This window comes from Felis catus, chromosome C2 (assembly GCF_018350175.1).
Source record: "Felis catus isolate Fca126 chromosome C2, F.catus_Fca126_mat1.0, whole genome shotgun sequence".
Classification (NCBI taxonomy): Eukaryota; Metazoa; Chordata; class Mammalia; order Carnivora; family Felidae; genus Felis; species Felis catus.
The window spans coordinates 55,250,063-55,272,392 of NC_058376.1; the positions used below are offsets into that span (position 1 = coordinate 55,250,063).

Genomic DNA, 22,330 nt, shown 5'->3' on the forward strand with positions numbered 1-22,330 from the left:
ATAGTGTCCAAATAGTGTCAAAGGAAGAACAATAAAGGAATTTAGGATGTGCCTGACACAAAACACTCAGTGTGAGCCGTCACCACCATGATTATTAATACTACTTCAAATGGATTGCTTTGACAGCTGGGGAAATCTCCTGCCCCTTTGAGTATTTAAATATAGGCAAGGCAATTACCGCCAGGGATGTTACAAAGGTGATTCAAGTTTAAAAGTGGAGCTTTGATCAAATCGTTAAAGTCTATTCCAAAGATACAATTTACATTGCAGTAGAAACAAACAAAATATTTGGAGGATACTGAGCAAGATGTTTATTAGGGACACAGGTGTGACAACAATCCATTGGTCAGTTAACAATTGGCAGGTAGTCCTGAGGGCCAGAGTAATTTTTATGGCCTCTTCTGAGGCATGCTTACCACATGCAACCAAAAGGAGAAAATAAAACTGAGTAGCAATTTCAAGATAAAAAGAAGAAAGATGTTAGGAATTTTAATATGCCTTAAGGCCTTGCTGCTGTTCCCTCAACACTACCTTCAATATCAGAGACAATAAATCAAAAACCAATGCTTGGATAGCAATTTCCTGCAAGGAAATGCTGCCCTTCCTTCAGGGGAAACTGTCACCTCTCAACCTCTAGAATCCACAGAGAAAGTGAATCTTTGGAGACGGTGACCTGGGATAATTTGAGTTTTGTGGCTTCAGAAATAATCTGATAAAGATTCTCATAAAGGCTCACCCAGGAAAACAAATAACCCAATTTTACAAATACACGTCCAAGTTGATGAAGTATTTATGGATGCTGCCGAAGATGCAAACTTGAGAAAATGCAAATAGAATATAATGCCATCTAGTGGCAGTCAGTGGTATGAGCGCCACGGCCTTCTCACCTAGGACGTGCTAGTCAATTCAACACACGGGAAAGTCTGTATGTTATACGAGACTAAAACTGTCCCTGCCCAATCATACCTCTCACAGACCTGTCATAGTGCTTGAAAGTTTGGCTATAAAAATTACTTCTTTAGGTTAAGGTGGTGGCTTTAGGAAATCCCTGCCTAGGATGGCCAGTAGACCAAAGGGAGCAAGTAAATGAAACATTTCACCAACTTTTTCACCAACCAGCCTTGTTAGGTGACATGACACCACACTAGCAAATAAAAGGATTCTGTATGAAATGTAGAAGTCCTGAGGGAAACAGTTCTTCACAAAATGGCAACAGCTGCGTCAAAAGCCATCCACTTGACAACTCTGTATGTGGGGTATATATATGGACATGTCTTCTGTCTGCCTGGTTGCTTACAGAAATGTAGTGATAAGATAAATTTAACAGAGATTGCTTGGCATGGAGCAGTCCTTTGGGGTCTAATTTCCCATTATCATACCTTCCAAAAGGCTCTGTTTAAAACTGACTGCTTTGCCTTTTAAAGTCATTTTCTCAGTTGGAGGGTGAGTGGTGGGGGCTATGTTTTAAGTACTGGGTGCTTAGTGTAAGGGAGGGTCAAGAAGATGAAATTCAGCTATGAGAAAAAAGGCTTTTCAGGGCGTGTTAACTGTTCAGTGACCACGACAGATGACTCTTTTTATAGGTCACTCTCTTTGGCATAAAGTCTTCTCAGTGGTCCTTTCACTCACTAGCACACCCCGAGGGATAAAGGCAGAGGCTGCTCTTGAACTTATAATCCAGAACACTCAAAACACTCCTGTCACACAATCTGTACAAAGACGAGCTTTCTGGGCAAATGTTTGAGAACATCACTTTGAATCCCATTTTTAAAACTAAAGTTTTTTAGGGGGGGGGGGGAAAGGGTTTTAGTTCACTCTTTTTAAAGAGAGGAGGAGGTGTGAGGATATCTATTCATTGTTGAATGAATAAATAGATTCAACAGATATCTGTTGAACCTCTAGTACACACCAAGCCAATGTTCCAGGCCAGTGCTTCTCAAATATTAGTGGAAATATGAACACTACAGGATCTTGTTAAAATGCAGATTCTGATTCAACAGATATGGGGAGAAGGCTGGGAGTCTGAATTTCTAACAAGCTCCAGGGCAATACAGCTCCAAGCAGCTGATCCTTGGGCCACATTTTGAACAGTAAAGGTCCAGGCACTGAGGGTAAATTGATGAATGAGAGAGACATGGTTGCTCTTTCCGTTGCAATTGGTAGATTTGCATCCACTACTGCTTATCCTGCCCTCTGAGCCTCTATGCCTTCATTTGTGAATGGGGACACTAGTTTGCTAGGGTGATTGCACAAAATGAGGCCTATCGAGCACTGGGCATAGTCCCTAGCAGGTAGTAGTTAACACTCGAAGAAGAAGTGTCATTTTGTTGTTGCTGCTGCTATTATTACTAGAAAGCAGGTCTCCTGTTTTGTCACATTGACACAAACCGCCTTTGCTCCCTGGACGTAATACCTCTGCTTCTTCCAGTGCCACCTGGACTTCAGTCTTCTCTTGTTCAATCCGTTTCTTGACCTTCTCCATTTCACTTAAGTTTTTCTTTCCTTCCCTCACCTGATTTGTCAGATTAGAAATCTCTTCTGGAGAGGAAAGAAAGGCAAAGTTAGTGAATGGAACCTGTCTCAGACCCATAATATCAGGTACAGCAGACCGTTTCCCTGGGACCGTAGTCATGCCATCCTTGGAAGCTTGACGGCAAGGCCACTACTGGCACAGATGGGACCCTTGTTCGAATTAGAAAAAGTCACGCTTTATTCAGTACATTCTTTTGCCACCTGCCAGAAAGTTGCCCACTACAACTAGAGAGGATGGTGCTTCTCAGAGTATTGCACCATGAACAACCTGTACAACTTCACATGGTGGTCCTTCTTGTCAAAGCCACATCAGATTCTGCCTGGTGGTGCTCTAAGACACAGACCTGAATCTTTACACACCCAGTGTAGGTGCTCAGCGCTTGACACCAGTGGCTGCCATTTTGTCCGCTGCCACTCAATCCCAGGATGGGAACCTAAAGCATAAGCTGGGTCATTGCCTGCCAGAAGCCAACACAGGAGCCCGGATAGACCCAAGAATCCAAAGGAGGTCAAGCACTTGAAGGTTTGTGTCTAGTCTCTCATGAACACAAGTCTTTTGACAGAATAAGGAGGCATCCAGGAGTGACAAAACCTCTCCCACTCAATATTGTTATTGTCATTTCTGCGTCTTCAGAAAGGAAGCCTTTAGTAACTAAGAGGTGTGGAGTAGGGCCAAGTAGCTCTGGGAATTACCCACAGTCCAGAGATGGTGAGAGGGGCTCAAGAGCATGCCTGCTGCTCTGGTTTTGAGATCCCTGGCTGTGATGTGATGTGATGTGATGTGATGTGACAAGAGTCTTGAAAAGTCACAAAACCAAGGGGCACCTGGACCTCAGCTTAGGTCATGATCTCACAGTTCGTGGGTTTGAGCCCCATTTCAGGCTCTGTGCTGACAGCTCCGAGCCTGGAGCCTGCTTCAGATTCTGTGTCTCCCTCTCTCTCTCTGCCCCTTCCCTGCTCTTGCTCTCTCTCTCTCTCTCTCTCTCTCTCTCTCTCTCAAAAAATAAATAAACATTACAAAAAAATTTTTTTAAGTTACAAAACCAAACCCTTTAGATGGCAATTCTTACATAATAAATCCTTCTCTTATAAGCCCTCTCCAGAAGAGAGGTTCCCAAAAGAAAACTCAAGGGCAGTGGCTCTCCACTCTGATCATACCTCAGAATCACTTGGAGAGCTTTTGAAAAAGACTTCTGCCCAAGCCCCACCCCAGACCAAGTGTGGTCCCCAGACCAGCAGCACTTGCCTCACTGGCAATTTGTTAGAAATGCAAATTCTCAGACCCCACCCTAGACCCAGTGAATCAGAAACTCTGTGGGGAGGGCCCAGCCAACCATTCTAACAAGCCCTCCAGGTGTTTTGGATGCTGCTAAAGATTCCTAACCACTGTTCCAGCACCTCCCACATGTCCAGTCAGTGACCTCATCATGGACTATGTGGGCCAACAGGAAGGCAGGATTCATTTATGTCTCCAATAGTAATGAACTTGCTCCCAGGGCATCTCAGGGTTTTAATGCACATCACTGATGGTGCTGGTGTAAGTTGGCCGCCTCTTTGAAGGGCTGCTTGGCAGTATCTCAAAATTGAGAAGTTCATTCCTTTAACCCAGCAGTTCTGTTTCTAGGAATCCACCCCGACTGAATTATTATTACATGTCCACAAATATATGTGCAGCATGTACAGTATAGTATAACTTATAATTGTGAAACATCATATCTAAGCTGAATAAGGTCTCATTAAAAAAACGTTAACCATCCTTATTATAAAACACTACCTAGCTATCAACAATCACGCGGCAGGTCTCCTTGTACAGACATGCAAAGAGAATAACAAGGCATGTGGAAGGTGGCACAGCTGGTCGTTAAGGGTGTATACGCCGGAGTCAAGCTGGCTGGGCTCCAATCTCAGATCTGCTTTTGATCAACTGTGAATTTGGACAATTTTTTAATCTTACACGATTTAACATAATCTGCATTTTACAGACAAAGAAACTAACACATAGGACTGTTTTGAGAATTAAATAACGAATGGTTACATGCACCACAGAGCCCGGCACATAGCGTAGCCTATGGAAATATTTGTTAAATTAGAAAATATACTGACAAATGTAAAAAAGAAAAGAAAAGAAAAGAAAAGAAAAGAAAAGGAAAGGAAAGAAAAGGAAAGAAAAGAAGAAAAGAAAAGAAAAGAAAAGAAAAGAAAAGAAAAGAAAAGAAAAGAAAAGAAAAGAAAAGAAAAGAAACAGTGTCAAATACTGTATAATTTGAATAATACACACATGAATATATGCATGGAAAATCTTGGTAAGACTATGGGTGATAAAGAAATTCTTAAAAGTGGCTTTCTTGACAGAGGGAACCTAGGGCTAAGGTCAGAAAGTAGTCCTTTTTCAGGGCACTTGAGTGGCTCAGTCAGTTAAGTCTCTGACTTAGGCTCAGGTCATGATCCCGCAGTTTGTGGGTTCGAGCCCCACATCGGGCCCTGTGCTGACAGCTCAGAGCCTGGAGCCTGCTTCGGATTCTGTGTCTTCTTCACTCTCTGCCCCTCCCCACTCACACTCTGTCCCTGTCTCCCAAAAATAAATAAACAGTTTTAAAAAATAAAAGAAAGCAGTCTTATTTTTAGAACTTAATAAAACTAATAACTAATTTTAAAAAGGTTTCCAAAAAGAGTATTAAAAGTAGAAAAGTGAAGGGGTGCCTGGGTAGCTCAGTTGGTTGAGCAACCGACTTTGGCTCAGGTCATGATCTTACAGTTTGTGAGTTTGAGCCCCGTGTCGGACTCTGTGCTGACAGCTCAGAGCCTGGAGCCTGTTTCGGATTCTGTGTCTCCCTCTCTTTCTGCCCCTCTCCCACTCATGCTGTGTCTCTCTCTGTCTCAGAAATAAATAAACATAAAAAAATTTTTTTAAAAAATAGTAAAGTGAAAACCTGAGCGGGACCATGACAATGCCAAGGCTTCTGACCATGAAGGACAGCCCTGCCCTGGTAGCCAGGGCACCCCCACACGACGTTGTCCTGCTCTGGCTCCAAGCCCAGCTCAGAGTACCTTGGAGATTCTTGTTCACCCTCTGAAGCGTCTCCTGGCTCACAGTGCTCTCCTCGCAGGCGTGCCTGAGCTTAAGGAGCTCCATGCTAAGGGCACGGGCCTCCTCCTGAGAGGCCTCCAGCACGGCCTGTGACTCCTCCTGCTTCTGCCTCCAGTCATCAAAGCACTTGTCAAAGTGCTGCTGCTTCCGGTCCAGTACCGCTGCTGAGGAACGGGCCTTCCCAAGGTCCCACAGGGTGTCCCCGAGCTCGAGTTGCAGTCTGTGCCTGGCCCTCTCCAGGGAGGCATTTCTGGCATTTGCTACCCCCACGGCTTCAGCCGCCTCCTGCAATCTAATTGCCAACTTCTTCCTGCAAAGGGGAGACCCAAACAAATGGCAGGTGAGCTTCAGCCCTCAGAGAGCTCACCCGGTTTGTCCTGGATTAAAACAGTGCTTCGGTACAAAATAGGGTGGCCCTTGAGGTTGGCTTAATGATACCAAGCAAAAGCAGCTCACGCTGGAAAATGACTTCCTTGTGCCTATAGAGCCCAGATGTCGGCTGGCCATCATCCTCTGGCTCCTGTGTACATGTGTGCTTTATTTTCCCCTACCCTTTGTCACCCTGGTCTTGGAAGTCAGGATCTCTGAATCCTGGAAGTATTTGCTTACCCTAAACCTCCTATAAGCAATACAGACTTTATTGATGACTTAAGAAATGGGAGAAAGAAGAAGATCGTACTGAACACCCCACCAACAGTAAGCAGTTGTTGAAAGTTGTAGGCACATTGGGACACCTGGGTGACTCAGTCGGTTAAGCATCCGACTCTTGATTTCAGCTCAGGTCATGAGCTCACAGTTTGTGAGTTTGAGCCCGGAGTCGGGCTCTGCGCTGTTGATACGGAGTTTGCTTGGGATTTTCTCTCTCTCTCTCTCTCTCTCTCTCTCTCTCTCTCTCTCTCTGCCCCTCCCCTGCTCTCTCTCTTTTTCAGATAAATAAATAAACATTAAAAAAAAAAGTTCTTAGGCGCATCTAATCTTTAAAGATCTCCTTGCTACATTGCTCCCAAGGAACATTCTTTGGTTCTCTCCTGCTCATTCTCTCTCCCTCTTATCACATGGCTCTTAAACAGGCCAAAGTTCTGTCTTTTCTCTGAATTTTTTCTCTACCCCAGATTATCTGCTCAAATTTATATACTCAAATCCATGCCATTGTTATGCTCACTTAACAGGTCCCACTGCTCTCAGGAGGGACTCTAGCCCCCACTATTGTCCCGCCAGCATCCCCTGAGATGGAGTGGCTTATTAAAGTGCTTCCTCCACCACCCCCACAATGCAGTGCTCTGAGACTTTCTAATGGATGAAATGTGTTTTCTTGCTCACATCTCCCGCAGGGACACTGGCAGCCCCATTCTTACCCATTCATTACACTTCTTAGATGAAAGGTACGGTGCATACCAAAGCTCTTTCTGATCTACTATTATTAAACAGAAAAAGACCCTCCGGAATGAACATGTGCCACACAACTAGCCCATCAGAGCAATGTGATCATACAGCCCCTTTTGGGCAGGAGCCTTCAAAATCCAATCTGTGTTCAGCATCCTTGCTTCATTTTTCCTAAATATTAAGAGGAGATTCTGATGGATCGCATGGTGACCATAGTTAACAATTCTGTCTTATATACTTGAAAGCTGCTGTGAGAGTAGAGCTTTAATGGTCTCACCATAACGACAACAAATGGTAATTACATAGGGCAGGGGATGTGTTAACTAACCACATTGTGATAAAGACTTCGCAATATGTACATATATGAAATCATCACATTGTATTCCTTAAACATATTCAATAGTATACAAGAGTTTGGGGCCCAGATGAAACTAGAGTTGGTACCAGCATGTCAATATCAATATGGATACATGAATGTCAATTACATCTCAATAAAGCTGGAGAAAAAAGGAGATTCCGATGCTTTAGCCCATCTAAAACAAGGATCTTGTAATAACTACTTTAGAAATACCCAACTGGTACCAGAAAATAGGGATTTTACTAAGGGTGACCAACTATACTAAGGGGTTTCACCGCGATGTGGGGCTATCAGTGCTAAAATCAGGCAAGCCCACAAGCCCATGGGGCAAAATAGACAAGTTGGTCACCCTCATTTCACTAATAACATTGTCCACATTTCATACCAACTACCCTTTGTTCTTCAACTTGCAACCATAAGTTCTTACTTAGTACTTAGCGCTAGAATCTGCAAGCAGAGGTAGAAGATTAAGAAACCAAATCCCTGTCCTTAGGGAATGTGGGATTTGGAAGTAGTCAACTGGGTCTCAGATGAGCTTGATTCAGCTAGACACAGTCATGCTGTGAAGACAAGACTGGAAATCAAAGCAGGTGGACCCTGAACTTGCCAATTAAAAAAAAGGGGGGGGGGATCCTAGAGGATTTTTTTTGTACCTCTGCCTCCCTGGGGTGATTTAGAAAGAAAACATAATATAGACAACGTTTTATTTATTTGATATTCAACTAAGTTTAAAGCAGAAGAGGGATTCGGATATTACCACATTGTCCGTTATTTCTCTTTAGTTGTCACGTGCTGCAGGACAACAATTTGTTAGCTCAACAAAATCACACGGTTATATGTGGTCTATATACTTTCCCTCTTTTCTGCCCCTCCCAAGAAAACCTTCAAACACTGTGACTGCTAGGCACTTGCACCAGAAATTTTCCATCACCGAAGGAAAAAAAATCTTACTTTAGAAGCAAATGCCATATTTCAGGTATGAGGAGCCATTTCAGTTCAAAGCCCCACTTTTCTGTGGTGCAGAGTTTTTCAAAGATGTACAGCAGATATTTTTAGTACCTGTCATCCCAAAGCCCTTTTTAAGTTACTGTGGCTTCAGAGACAGATTACTTGATACCCCTTTAGGGACAGGCCACGGCGACTGTTAAGCAAGTGCCCAGCCACGTCTCTCAAATATTTAGGAAAAGAACTGAAAAACAATATTGTTGGTTGAAACTAAAGAGAACTGTAATGATCTGCTCCGAATTTTTGCTAAGCTACCAAGCCAGAGACACATTCTTTTGAGTAAACCTTTAATGACTATAAAGCTGGGGTTGGTTTGACACTTTCTCTCAAATTTACACGGTCCTTTGACCTCTGAGCAAAATGTTTCAGTTCTACACCCCGGTACCAAGTCTTGATTCATCTAGGCCCCAAGCTCCCGTAGTTTCTGAGAAGGACTTCTAACACCTTTATGTAGTGTTGGCTATAAAACCGACATTCTAACCTTAGAGGTGGTCTGAGGGTGATTTCTTTTCAAAGAAACGTTTGTCCCTTAAGGCATGACGACAGATCCTGATATGTTTCCAGCCATCCCTGTCCATCTTCACAGACCACTTTGTAGTCTACAGGTTGTAGACCAGAGACATAATGACTTGAATGTATGGAGACGTGTACACACACGGACTCGATTATTTTGATGTTCCAAATGAAGTCTAGGATTTCAAGTGCTAGCCCATTTTCAAACCATAGCTCAAAGTCACATCTTCTATGAAGACTTGCCTTGGGCCCTAGAAAGAGCCTCCTTTCTTTCACCAGGATCTCTTTATAGTCTTTCCTACTTTGTATTATAATTTTTAGTTTGTAGCCCTCACTGGAGCACGTGTTCCTTGCCAGCAGTGGCTGTTTCAGCTCCGGTCTCGGGCTTATTCACACACTTGGTAAGGAGTTGTTAAGTGTATACATGAGGTCTTTAAGACACAGTCACTACCCCCATCCCCTGCTGTGTAACTGCCTCCAGGTTCAGGTGCACCTGGCTCTACTCACTTGGCTTCCTCCAAGTCTTCAGTTCTCTGAGTGGTGTCATCTGCATACTTCATCCTCCACTGCACCATTTCGGCATTGCCTTTGGATAGAGCCCGGAGCAGCTCAGCCTTGGCCTCTTGTTCTTCCTCGTATTGCTCTTGGAGAAGGTCACGGTCATGCTTGGCTGACTTCAGGGCCTGGGCCAGGGCACTCTGTGACTTAAAGGACACAACACATGTTAAAAAAAAAAAAAAGAAAGAAAAGAAAAGGCATCACTACCATTAACAACGAAACGCTTGGAGGTGACATCATTTTTTTTTTTTTTTTAGATAAGGTTAATAACAACCTGTCACAAATGCAAGCTGAACCTGAACCTAGTAAGATAATACCAGGGAAAGAATTGGGGACAAGAAAGGATAGAGTATCTAATTGCTGCCGGTATAACAGGGAAGAGAGTTCTATTTAGGGAAATGCCTGCCTGACTATGTGGGCTTCAGCAATAGGCAGCCCTGGAGTTCAGGAAATAGTGGGGGAGGCAAAGGTAGTAAGAATATTCCCTACCATTTAGGCAATAAGATTTATATTTAGCCCTATATAAGGTTCAGATGTTATTTGGACTAAAAAGGATCACTGAGATTTGGTCCAGCTTTATATTCACTAATGAAAAAACAAAATCTTTTCTTTCACATGTAAATCTCTGAAAACTATCTCATTTTAAAACAGCACTATCCAATGGAACTTTTTTTTTTAAATCTTAAATAGAAAGAGAGAGAGTGAGTGGAGGAGAGGGGCAGACGGAGAGAGGGAGAGAATCTCATGCAGGCTCCATGGAGCTCCATGTGGGGCTCAATCCCACAACCCTGAGATCATGACCTGAGCCAACATCAAGGGTCAGACATTCAACTGACGGAGTCACCCAGGTGCCCCTCCAATAGAACTTTCGGTAGTGATGAAAACACTTTATATGTGTACCATCCAATATGGTAACCATAGCCACATGTGGCTATTAAGCACTCAAAATGTGCTTAGTACAATGTGTGGTCAAAACTGAATTTTAATTTTAATTAATGTAAATTTTAATTTAGATAGCCACCAGTAGTGCCATAGTGGCTACCATACTTTTTGGACAGCAGAACTCAGTTTAGTGAAAATTTCTGCCATTTATATAGTGGTCTAGTTAACCTAGAGGCATCATTCCCGAGAGATAATCTAGTCGAGTGGAAAGAACCTAGTCTAACGGAGTCTCTGCCAGTCCACATGGGTCCTTTCTGCACATTAGAAAAAAAGCATCTTCTCAGGTGGAAGCAGCTCTGAGAGCAAAGGCTTAGTTAAAGGCAGCCTCAGCCAGAGGGAAGGGAAGGAGGAGGAACAATACACATCGACCCTGAGAAGGACAGAGGTTTTGAAATCCAATAAAATTGGCTTTAAATTGCCTACCTCTTATATATTTATTGAGCACCTGTTCAAGATATTAGTGTTTACGGATGAGTGAGATGCAGACAAAGTCTTTCCCCTATGGAACCATAAATGAGTGAGTGGATACACAAAACAAACATATAAACAAATTAATTTTTAAAAAAAATGCTGACAGCAGAAAGAAACTAAAACAGAGTGACACAATGTAGAATGTTTGGCTTCTTCTCATCATTGCCCAAAGCCCTTGAGGATGGACCTGTACACAGTGGAAACAGCAGCTAAGAAAGTCCTACGGCAGGAATAATGGTGGTTTGTTTAAGAGGCAGAGAGGCAGCCTGGGCGGCTGGAGGGGAGAAAATGAGAGAAGCAGATGTATGACGCGAGGTCACAGGAGGAAGCTGGAACCAATGCAAAGGGGCCTCATAGGCCAGCTGGAAGCCACTGGGAAGTCAGCCAGAGATCTTCCAAAATATAAATTAAATCATCTCACTACCTGCGTCAATTCCTTTACTGTCTACTACTAGCTGTATGACCTTGGGCATGTTATTTTTCTTCTCAGAACTTTGGTTTCTTCATATAAAAAGATATAAGTCTACTGGTTTCATAGGACTTACATGAAGATTGAAATAACACGAGTGAAGTATCTAGCAGACTGCCTGATGTACAAACCATGGTGGTCATTTAAAAATGTACATATAATATTAGGGCATCTGGGTGGCTCAGTAGGTTAAGCAACCAACTCTTGATTTGGGGTCAGGTTATGATCTTATGGTTCGTGAGTTCGAACCCTGCGTTGGGCTCTGCACTGATGACATGGAGCCTGCTTGGGATTCTCTCTCTCCCTCTCTGCCCCTCCCCTACTCACTCACCTGAGTGTGTGTGCTTCCTCTCTCTCTCTCTCTCAAAATAAACAAACATATAAAAAATAAAAATGTATATATAATATAGAAAACAAGGAGAGTGGAGGGAATAAAATAAAATATTTAAGAACAGAAGTCTATAGTCTCAATGACCTTCACCTCAGAGTAGATGCCTTTGTAGTGAGATTACTAATAAGTGAGGCACTTTGGGGTGTTAGCAACAAGGTGCCTTGAATATGAATGAAGAATTAACTTGAAATAACCAGAGCTCAAAGAATTTCTCTCTCATAGGCTTTCACCTTAAAGAGCCACTTTCACTGGGGTCACCTGCTAGCAACAGTATATCTCCTCTTAGGAAGAAATGACCACTATGTATAACTTATTGACAACTTAAAAGTAATATTGAACTAAGTCAGCCTCATTTATTTCATTCTAGTCCTTTATTTAATTTAACCTCTTGGTGCAATTCAGAATCAAAGATCCATAAAGAGCCTTGCTGACTTACTGTTCAAGTAATAATGCAAAATGGAAATACAGTTTGCTTGCTCTAAATCTGACAAACTAGACAAGTAATTTGAATCACTGAGGAAGATCCTTCAGTGATCAAGGCCCTTCCCAGCACATACAAGGTCCACCATGTTCTTTTTCCCACAACTTCTGAGGCACTTTCCTCTCTTCTTTTGTATGGGAAGATGCTGAAACTGCCCCATCAAGCACTAGTATTTTTTTACACATACAGTCAAGCTACTGATGAGAAATAATAGATGCATTACTTTGGACTCCTCTTCCAGTTGCCCTTTTAGTTCTTCTATCTGTCGAGTGAGGCTACTCTTCTCCCTGGAAAGTTGGTTTATCAGAGCCTCCTTTTCTTCCAGCCTCCTTAGGAGCTCTCCTATAGAAAGATTTCACAAAGTAAGTTAATCATGGCCTTCCTCCTCATCCACTATCTCCTCACTTAACTCGTTCACTTGAAGGGCAACCACAATGACTCCTACAACATATTTATAATACTTAAAAAGGTCTGAGAGTTCGGTTATCAGCAGCACCATAGCAATGTTCCATTCCAGGACTCACAAAAGAGCCCTGATAAAGAACTGGCTTTTAGCAGTGAGTCTGAGTCAATAACAGGTAATATTAGCTACCATATATTGAGAATCTTCTATGCATTAGGTACTACTATCTAGTTAAATTCTCGTAACTCCTTGATTATTTCGGTACTTTATTACCCACATTACAGAAGGGAAACCAGGGAGACTTACTTGAATATGATGGAGACACAAACATGCACAGACAGTAGTTGGTGAAGGTAGATTCAAATTAAGCTTTTAACCCTGAAGAACACATTCTTTTAGGCTATGCTCCCTTGTTCATTTCATGTGGCACTACCAATTTCTGGCTATATAATTTCTAGATAATTACAACTTCTTTGCCTCACTTCTAAAATGAGGACAATAAAAAATTGTTAATGGAAATTAAATGAGTATGAATGTGTTTTGTAGACTAATTGCTAAATAAATATTAGAAATAGTCATTAAATAGTAGAGGCTATGACCACGGTGGGGGGGGGGGGGGATTCCATTATACTGTAGTCTACCCTCTCTGATAGATAGACTGATAAGACAGAAATGCCTTGGTGATTAACAACAGTACCAGATGCTGAGCCAATCATGGGCAGAGGCAGTTGCTCCCATAGTAACACTAAAAGCCCCAAATATTTATGACCCCCATATCTCTTGCTATAAACAAGTTCTAAACCTCTCAGCATCCTAAGGAAGCATCTATTTGGGCTAAAGTAGCAGTTCTCAAACTTTTTGGTCTCAGGAACACTCTATATGCTTAGAATTTATTAGGTACCCCAAAGAGATTTTGTTTACATGGATTTTATTTTTAATAGTTGGTGTCTTTGAAATTAAAAGAAAAAACTTAAATATGTATTAATTCATTTTCAAATAATAATAAAAATCTTAGTGATGTGTTAATATGTTAACATAAACAACAATTTTTTTAAAGAAAAAAATTTTTTTTTCTGTGGTTTTCCAAAACCACAGAAAAGTCAGTGATAAAAATGACATTATTTTACATTTTTAAAAATATCTGCCTTAATAAAAACTAGATTTTCATATTCGCCTCTGAAGTCAATCTATTGTAATACATGGGTTTTATTGAAGTATATGAAGAAAATCCAGCCTGGAAAAGGGAGATGGAGAAGGGAGATGTATTTTACAGTCTTCAGTCTTTTCATTTTTAAAAAAAATTTTCATTGTCTTTTCAGATAATTGTGACTATTATTTGATACAACACCAAAACTCAACAAATAGAAATTTCTCAAGGATTAGGTGCAATGTGTTACTCTGTTACATTAAACTTTAGGAGTCCATTTTAAACTTTGAATGGATCTTTCACCCACACATGATTGTATAACATCATGCAGTGGTGATTTGAAAAATACGTGTTCACTGAATTATGCAGATCTTCAAAATGTTGACACATTCCCTTATACAATATTTAAAAAAGCATGTTTGTTAACATCACTAGTGATCTCATCAGAAAAGTCTTTGAGAATTGAGAACATCAAGCTCATGATGGCATATACAGGCTTTCAGAATCTGATTTTTGCCTAAAACTCCAATTTTATTATTGGCAACAAATAATATCAGTTGTTTTCTTTGAAGCGACAGGCTCGCTTTGTTCATTTTTGAGAAAATATCTGCCAAATATTTAAGTCAGAACATAGTTTGTCCTTTCAAATAAATAAGATACTCCCTGAAAACACCTGCTAGCTCAACACAGAACTTAATCACACATCATACTTCAGAGGGGTAAGGCAGTGATGGGTGAACAAGGTAAAGGGAATTCAGAGCACACATTGTGAGGAGCACTGAGAAATGTATAGAATTGTTCAATCACTGTATTATACAGCTGAAACTAACATAACACTATGTTAACTGTACTGGAATTAAAATTTTTAAAACTTCTTTAAAAAAAAAACAAAATGGAAGTGCTTTAAGCATACGTCTTTTGTTATCAGAATATTAAAAAGATATATACTTGGGGTCAGGATGTAATAAGATTGATTTTTATTGCTTTATTAAGGACATTCTTACCTAAAACTGACTCCCCCCCAAAACAACTGTATGTATCACTGAATATAATGATTAATAGTACAGTGCGGTACCACTGTCTTGATGAGTGTCTTGATGAGGCTCAAGTAGTTTTAATTGTCACTGCTTTTGCAGCATCAATATAAATGTCAAAAGGACTAAAAAGAAAGCAATCATTTTAACCTCATAAGCCCCCTTCAAGGGTCTTGATGATTGCTGGTGTTCTGTGGACCAAACCGAAAATCTCTGGGTGACAACATCATATTGAAAAGGAGCCTGAAGAAATGCCAATCCACTAGGGGGTTGAGACTAATATATCACATATCTTATAGAGCACGTACCCACTTCACATGGCTTAATTGATCACATTTACCACTGACTGGCTTTAAAAGCGGAGTTTGATATGTTGACAGGGCAGGGCATGAGACTAGTGGGTAATGGCAAAAAAGCAACAAAAAATCTAGAGCATAGACCCAGTGAGGGGAAAGGAGGTTTGGATAGGTATGTACTTAAAATTTAATTCACACAAAGCCAAAAGGTGAAAATAAGAATTAAAGGAAGGAAAAAAAAGGTCCTTCATCCTGAGCCGAATTATCGCTTCACACCCACTTTCACTCCACTCACTTACCTAGTAATTTCCTCATCAAAAAAGTGAGTAGAAAATTAATGCCAATAACCTAGGGGGAGGTAGGCAGTGCCTATCACAACAATTTTATACAGCACATCATTTAGGGCCAGACATATAAGTATTCTCCAGTCTTGTCACTGGACTGTAGAGTCCACAGACTATGTCCTAAATAGCAGAGAGCAACTTGGGGATTTTCTAACAAGGCTAAGTATCATATACCCTGCTCCCACTATAAGAATCCTAGTCAGTGTCCCTGCTAGAACCAAAAACACTATCTTCTGGGCTTCTAGGTTTACAGTTTTGCCAGCCCATTATAATTTAGCTTTAATTCTAGAATTACTATCTAGAAACAGGTGTCCACTAGCAGAAGGATGTGATACAGTCCAAATGGTCTTTATTCTTTTTGTTAAGTATGTGCCTCTGGGCAAGAATATTGTTTGTTTTCATTGACCTAGGAATTTGAACTCTGGAAATATATTCCTAAAAATAATTCTAATTACAGAGAAACAGCTAGTCACATGCTGTTCACAGCAGAGAAACAAGTCAAGTTCCGAGGCAAGGTTAAGTAAACTATAGTCCCTCTACTTGACGGGTTAGAAGTAGCCATTATAAATGACTAAGTATGAAAGATACAAAAAAAAAAAAAACCTTGTGAAAATTGAAAAAAAGAAAAAAAAACACAAAAAAATTGCCACAATGTAAAAGATTGGGGGGAAAAAACCATGAAACACAAAAAACTATCAATAGTAGCTGAAAGTACAGAGTAAACCTTGGTACATTTTTCTACTTTTTATTTATCAAGTGTTTGTGCAGCACCAATAAGTGGCAGGCATTATTCTAGATGACTGACATATATCAGTGAATAAAACAAAGCTTACATGAAGCTTACATTCTCACAGATGGAGACAGACAAATAAGCACATTTATCATGTCAAGTATGTCGTTTGTTTGAAGGTATTAAATACTCTAAAAAAAGAAGCAGAGAGTGGTTGAGAGCACTCAAATGTTGCCTTCTCAACAAGGCCTATCCTGACGTCCCCAGATATCTGTTTGATTAACCTTCATCTTCAAGTCTCTGGAGAATTAACAGAGTATTCTGGGCAGAGGAAGAGGCTAGAGCAAGACCCTAGGACGCGAGTGTGCCTGGTGTGTTAAAAACTCAGCCAAGGCAGAATGGGAGAAAGGGAAAGTAGTAGAGGAGGTCAGAGAGATAATGAGGGGTCCAATTATGTGGCCTTTGTAGGCTATTGCATAGACTATAGCTTTTACTAAATATAAAAAAAAGTATGGGTTTATTATTGAAAATTAGAAAAAATGTCTGTTTCAATGAGGTTGACACTATAAAAAGTCATGCCTTACAGGCTGTGTGGACAGCCCCTGTCATCTTTTGATCTTGAGAGTTGCTTCTTCCAACTGCGTAGTGCTTTTCTCCTTCCCGAAGGAGAGCTGGGTGGAGCCTCCCAAAGCAGCACGGGGGAGGAGGGGACCTTTACCAGACAAGAGCATGTCCGTGGACAAGGTTAACCCAGAGACTGCATTCCTCCCCTAGAATCTTTAAATACTCACTCAGTTTCAGTAACTGATTCATCATCTCAGGAGTCCCTCCACCAGGCTGCTGGGACCGAGGCTGGCTCACAAATGAAGCAGCACATTTACTTACCATTCTCACTCCGTAGCTTTGTCTTCTGTGCTTTTAGGTCATTTGCCAACTGACTCACTTCATCTAGTTTCACATTTGCTTCATTCAAGCGCTCTTCATACAGACTACAGAGCTTCTCAGAGTTAGCCTAGGGTTGAGAATGAAGAGTTGAACATGGCTCATGGAGTTCCTGCTGAATTAGCTGCATAAGAAAGGGAAAGGGTGGTTCCTGGGACCCTTGTGCTCTCTTCTGCTCTGAAGACCACAGCTAACATTTGGAAAACTGTATCTTCTAATTTCATCACACACAGTAAACTTAAGGTCTGGTACTTTAAGGAGCCCAAACTTCTTAGGATGTAGGTGTCATGGAGAAACCAAATTCCCTGGGTATTGGGACCCTCTCTAGAATTCTTTCCTCTTTTGGAGAAGGAAACATACCAAACACTGATGAAGTACACAGCCACTTTCTGACATTATGTTATATATTTAACTATCTTTCTCTCCCACTAGAATAGGCTTCATGAGAATAGAGATTCTGTTGGATCACAGATAGCCGCCCCCCCCTCAAGTGCCTAGAATAATATGTAGTACATACAAGAAGTTCAATAAACAACTGGGAACATGCAAAGGAGAGGGAGGGAACAGGGGAAGCAGGAAAGAAATCCAAAGCGCTGACTAAGCAGTAGAGGAGAAAGTAGGTAGATCTGAGCTGCAATGGCTTAATGGAAGTTTGAACTGTCAAAGCAACCGCACCCTCTGGATCACTAAGGCTGAAGGCTCAAGGTAACCCTGTTGGGTTAACACTGAATTCTAAACTCCAGCTTCTCAGAATGGGTATTTTGTGCTTGGAGAAAGGGATATGCCATTTGGCCGTTGTACCTCCACCTATTTAAATAACCAACCTAACCATCAGATTTTTGCCACACTCTGAAAGGGAATGATAGGACTTTGAGACTCAAGATTCTAAAATAGGACCAAGAACTGTCAGATGTATAATGGTTGTGTCCCTTTACCTAGCTTTAATTTGCATCCTTGCTATTAATATGGTCAGAAAGGACATTGGTGGTTCTAGAGATCCATAGTTCTATAGGTAGCTGTTTTTGTGTTTTGCTCTTTACATGTATTAAATCTCGTTCAATACAACAGTCCCGTGAGATCTTTGTTTTTACAATGAGTTCTACGGAAAAGGAAGAATTAAGACAACAAAGAAGGGATCACACCAATGGCATTCCAAGAAAATGGTGACACATGTGAAATCTGGTGGTAAGCCTAATATTCTGAATATTAACATAATTTGTATGATGTAGCAATGGCCAAAGATGAGGAACATTTTTAAGATGTCAGGTTTAGTCCTCTGGGAAACTCCTGAGTCTACAAAAACCTTGGAGACCTCCAGCTAGAGCCAACTCTGTGTTGAAGATTGTTCTCTTCTAGCTTACACTAGTGACTATTCTAAATCCCCAGTGAAAAACTACTAGATTACATCTTCTTATATTCCCAAGGCAGTGTGTGGTGCTGGACACAAAATAGGTACTTAACATATGTCTAAGACAATCAAATTACTGCCTTAGTGAGAGATTGGCCAACATTCCCACTAAAGTTTACTTAGAGGTCACATTCAAGCTTTCCTTATAATCCCCAACCCCCAAATTTATTTTTTAGCTTGGTGAAGATATTATCCACTGATTAGGAAACCAGTGAAGAGCCAAATCAGGTGCATGCCCATTTGGAGGCTTATAAGGAATGTCATGTAGTTCAAGCTCAAAGATGTTCCATAGCACACCCAGGCTTGCTGGTGAGTATGCAGCCAAACTTGGCAGAGATTCAATGACCAGCTTCTCATACAATGCCATCAGCATCATGTAGGATAGAGCACTGATGTTAAATGTCAGGCACATTCAGTTATCCATACTCTCCACTTACTACTTTAAAAAGGTTGTAGTATTGATAAATGTAACAGTCTTTAGATGGTCGGAAATGTCTACTTATATTTCATCTGTTGAATAGGTTTGCTCTCACTCCTAAAAGCAATTTTACAAAGTTGGCACATTGATTTTTTTCAACAAAATATCCCTTAAAAGTTCAGATTGACTCTTTTCTATAAACGAGAAGACAGAATCAGAAAGGCTAAACATCTTGTCCAAATTCACAGAGCTAGTGAGTATTAGAATTAAGATTTGAACTGATAACTTCCTGTACAGAGGCAAAAAAAAAAAAAAAAGCCAAAACTAGACTCCTAAGTATCTGTTATATGAAGTAGTAATAACAAAGGGAATGTTACATTGACATCCAGTTGGCTCATATTGTCATGAGTCCTGAGTGCCAGAGGAAACAGGATAAAAATATGGTAACTATGTAAACCATCTTTATTTTATGTTGTCTCCAATAATAAATGACCCATTAACTGGGCCAGGAAGAAGACATCCAGGTGTGAGAAATAGCACTTCTGTTTATGGCCCTGAATATTCTATGCTATGCATCTGTTTGCTGAGGGTGAAAGAACACAGAGCTCTATAAGACAACTTAGTCAATGGTGTGTGGAAATGGCTAGCAAAGGAGCCAGAGAATCCCTAGTTTTTAAGAGACTCCTGTGTAGTAAAGCCCAGCTGGGCTGTGCATATCTGCAGAACATGCAGCCACCTGGGCAGACAGAAAAGGCATGCGCTCTGAGGCATAGCTTCAAGTGGTAGGTATTGATGGGCCATGTTAACCATTGGCATAGCGTTTTCTACTTACAATGTATTTTTACAAGCAGGATCTGCAAAAGACAATGAAATTATTTATCTAAAGGTAGTCTTTACAGGGTATATCATTCAAATGGTTGTACCTTCAAAAGAATGCATAAATATAGGCATTAATTTTGATACTAGGAAAGAAAAGGTTAATGGAATAATGTACATTCATCTTACAGCTGATTCTTAAAATGCTGCCTAAAAATGCTGTCTCCCAGAAATGCAGGAACCAATGGGAATTCAAAATAATCAAGATAATTGTGAGATTGACTATAACTTCTAAATTTCCCTGGGCTTCTCTGTCAGCATAATATGCTTTTTGAAAATGCTTCAGTTTCCACTGTACCACTGAGTATTGGCATTCCTGGCATTATAATTCAGAAAAAGATGAAATAAACAATTCAAGAAAAATTTCAGTATAATATATATGCCTATGAGAATGAACATAATCAATTTATCCCACCAGGAAATATTTAAGGTAGCAGCACAATGTGGCCACACACCAACATAAACAGAATTTGGAGTCAAGGCCCATCTCTGCCATAATTGTATGACCTTGGATAGTCACTGAATCTATGTGCCACAGAATTCCCAAAAGGCATATATAAAAGTTAATGCTAGTACTTGAGTATACAGGTTATGCATATCATGTAGTAAACATGAGTAAAATAAGACCTAGTTTCTGCCCTAGAGATGCTTTCTATTTAAGCAAAGTTAAAAGACTATATAATGCAGCAATACAAGAAGGATCCCAAAAGTGCTATAGTAATTCTGAAATAGATAAAGTTTTAATATGGGAAGTTGAACTTGAGCATTCCAGGGAGAGGGCTTAGTTTGGAAAAGGCACATTGCTGGGAAAAGATATTTGGTGAAAGGCAAGCATGTTAGCTTGGCTGAAATGGAAGGTCCATGAAGCAGTAATGGAATCTAAAATTGGCAGGGCAGATTGGGTCAGATCACAGGCCATAGGGTACCTTGAAAAGCAGCAATTTGGAGTTCACTGTTAAGCAGGGACATGACTCTATAAAGCCATGTCTAGAAATATTCATATGGATACTATATGGGATAGATTGAGAAAAGAAAAGCTAGAAGCAAAAAAATAATAATAATTTAGGAAACCACATTAATAGTTAAAAGGTAATGAAAGTCCTACCTGTGTGTGGGTATGGAATGGAAAACTGTAAGACAGTGAAGAATTTGACCTGCTGCAAGAATTGATTGGAAAGCAAAGAACAAGGGAGGAAACACATAATCAATTACAGGCTTTAAGCCTGGGTGATGGGAAGAAACAGGGTGTCAGTGACAGAAATGTCCAGAAGAAACACTAGATTCAGAAGAAGGTGATAAGTTTGGTTTTAGACATGCTAATCTGAGTAAAGGAAGACATTACTGATCTTTGAAAAAACAATTTAGGAGAATACTTTTAAGTAATGTAGGGGAAAGAAAAGACACTGAGGGAGTTATAGGAGTGAGGAGGTAGTGAGTGCTAGTGGGTGGTGGGTACTAGTCTCCAAAGATGACTCCCTAGTGAGCCATACCCTCTGGTACTCATACCTTTGTGTAGACCCCTACCTGTGACTTCTAACTGAATCACTCCACTGCATTGTAAGTCTGCCTCACAAGAATTGTTGCAGCTTCTGCCTTGGTCTCTTGTAATACTTGCTTTTGTTCCCTAAATTGCCTTGTAAGAAGTCCAAGTCTTCTGTGGCTGCCATGCTGTGAGGAAACCCAAACTAGGCACATGGTGAGAGAGATTTCCATCTAGCCTCCAGCTGTTCTGGTTGTCCCAGCTCAGGAGCCAGACATAGGAATGAATAAACCTTCAGATGACTCCAGTCTCAACTGTCATCTGAGCTAAGCCAGTCAACCCCAGAACCAAGGGAGATGATAATAAATTGCTATTTCAAGCTACAAGGTTTAGGGATGATTTGTTATACAGCAATAGATAAATAGAACAATACTCTTTGGTCAAGGAGACAGATTAAGGCAGATATAGATAGACCTTGCTTTCCTTCTCCTAAGTGTCTGAGGAAAAGTCTTTTTTATTTTGGTTTGTTTTGCAATGGGTGAGTAATGGTTATGTGGAAAAATATTTTATTCTTTGGGACAAGAAGGAAAGAAATGGATGAGTGTAAGAAAAATATAAGGGTGAAGAGAGAAGTTATACTGAATGGTCTTGATTTTATCAGTTAGGTCTTACCATTTATTGAAAAGGATTTAGAAAGTCAGGGTTAGAATCTGAGGGAGGATTTTGTTTAAAATAAAACAGAAGGTGAATTAGAAGAATAAAGAACTTCTGAGCAGCAATGAAATTCTAGAGGAAATTGGAAAGTATGAAATTCATACCTAATTAGTATGGATTTATGGTGAACCTATCAACAGTTTTATGACTATGACTTCCTACTAAGATATGCAGAAACAGAAGAATTCCTGAGGATAAACAAGAGGCAGAGAAAATTATAAAGAGTAAGGACTTCTAGAGTCTCATTTGGGCTGAGGAAAGCAAATGAAGCCTACAGGGCATGGAGAAAGCATGCTTTCATTGCTGAGAGAAAGATGAGTCCATATAAAAGGCAGAATACAGATGAG

At 40.5% G+C, this 22,330-nt stretch overlaps 1 protein-coding gene across 1 annotated transcript in view; it reads right to left on the bottom strand.

Moving 5' to 3' along the window:
* The window catches only part of MYH15 (myosin heavy chain 15), a 146,066-nt gene that overhangs the window by 39,194 nt on the left and 84,542 nt on the right, over positions 1–22,330 (bottom strand). Inside the window, exons 28-32 of the mRNA XM_011285970.4 lie at positions 17,031–17,157; positions 12,415–12,533; positions 9,387–9,583; positions 5,581–5,930; positions 2,414–2,538 (exon numbers count right to left, since the gene is read on the bottom strand). Of these exons, the coding sequence (XP_011284272.2) occupies positions 2,414–2,538; positions 5,581–5,930; positions 9,387–9,583; positions 12,415–12,533; positions 17,031–17,157 (918 nt within the window). The remainder of the gene's footprint in view (positions 1–2,413; positions 2,539–5,580; positions 5,931–9,386; positions 9,584–12,414; positions 12,534–17,030; positions 17,158–22,330) is intronic.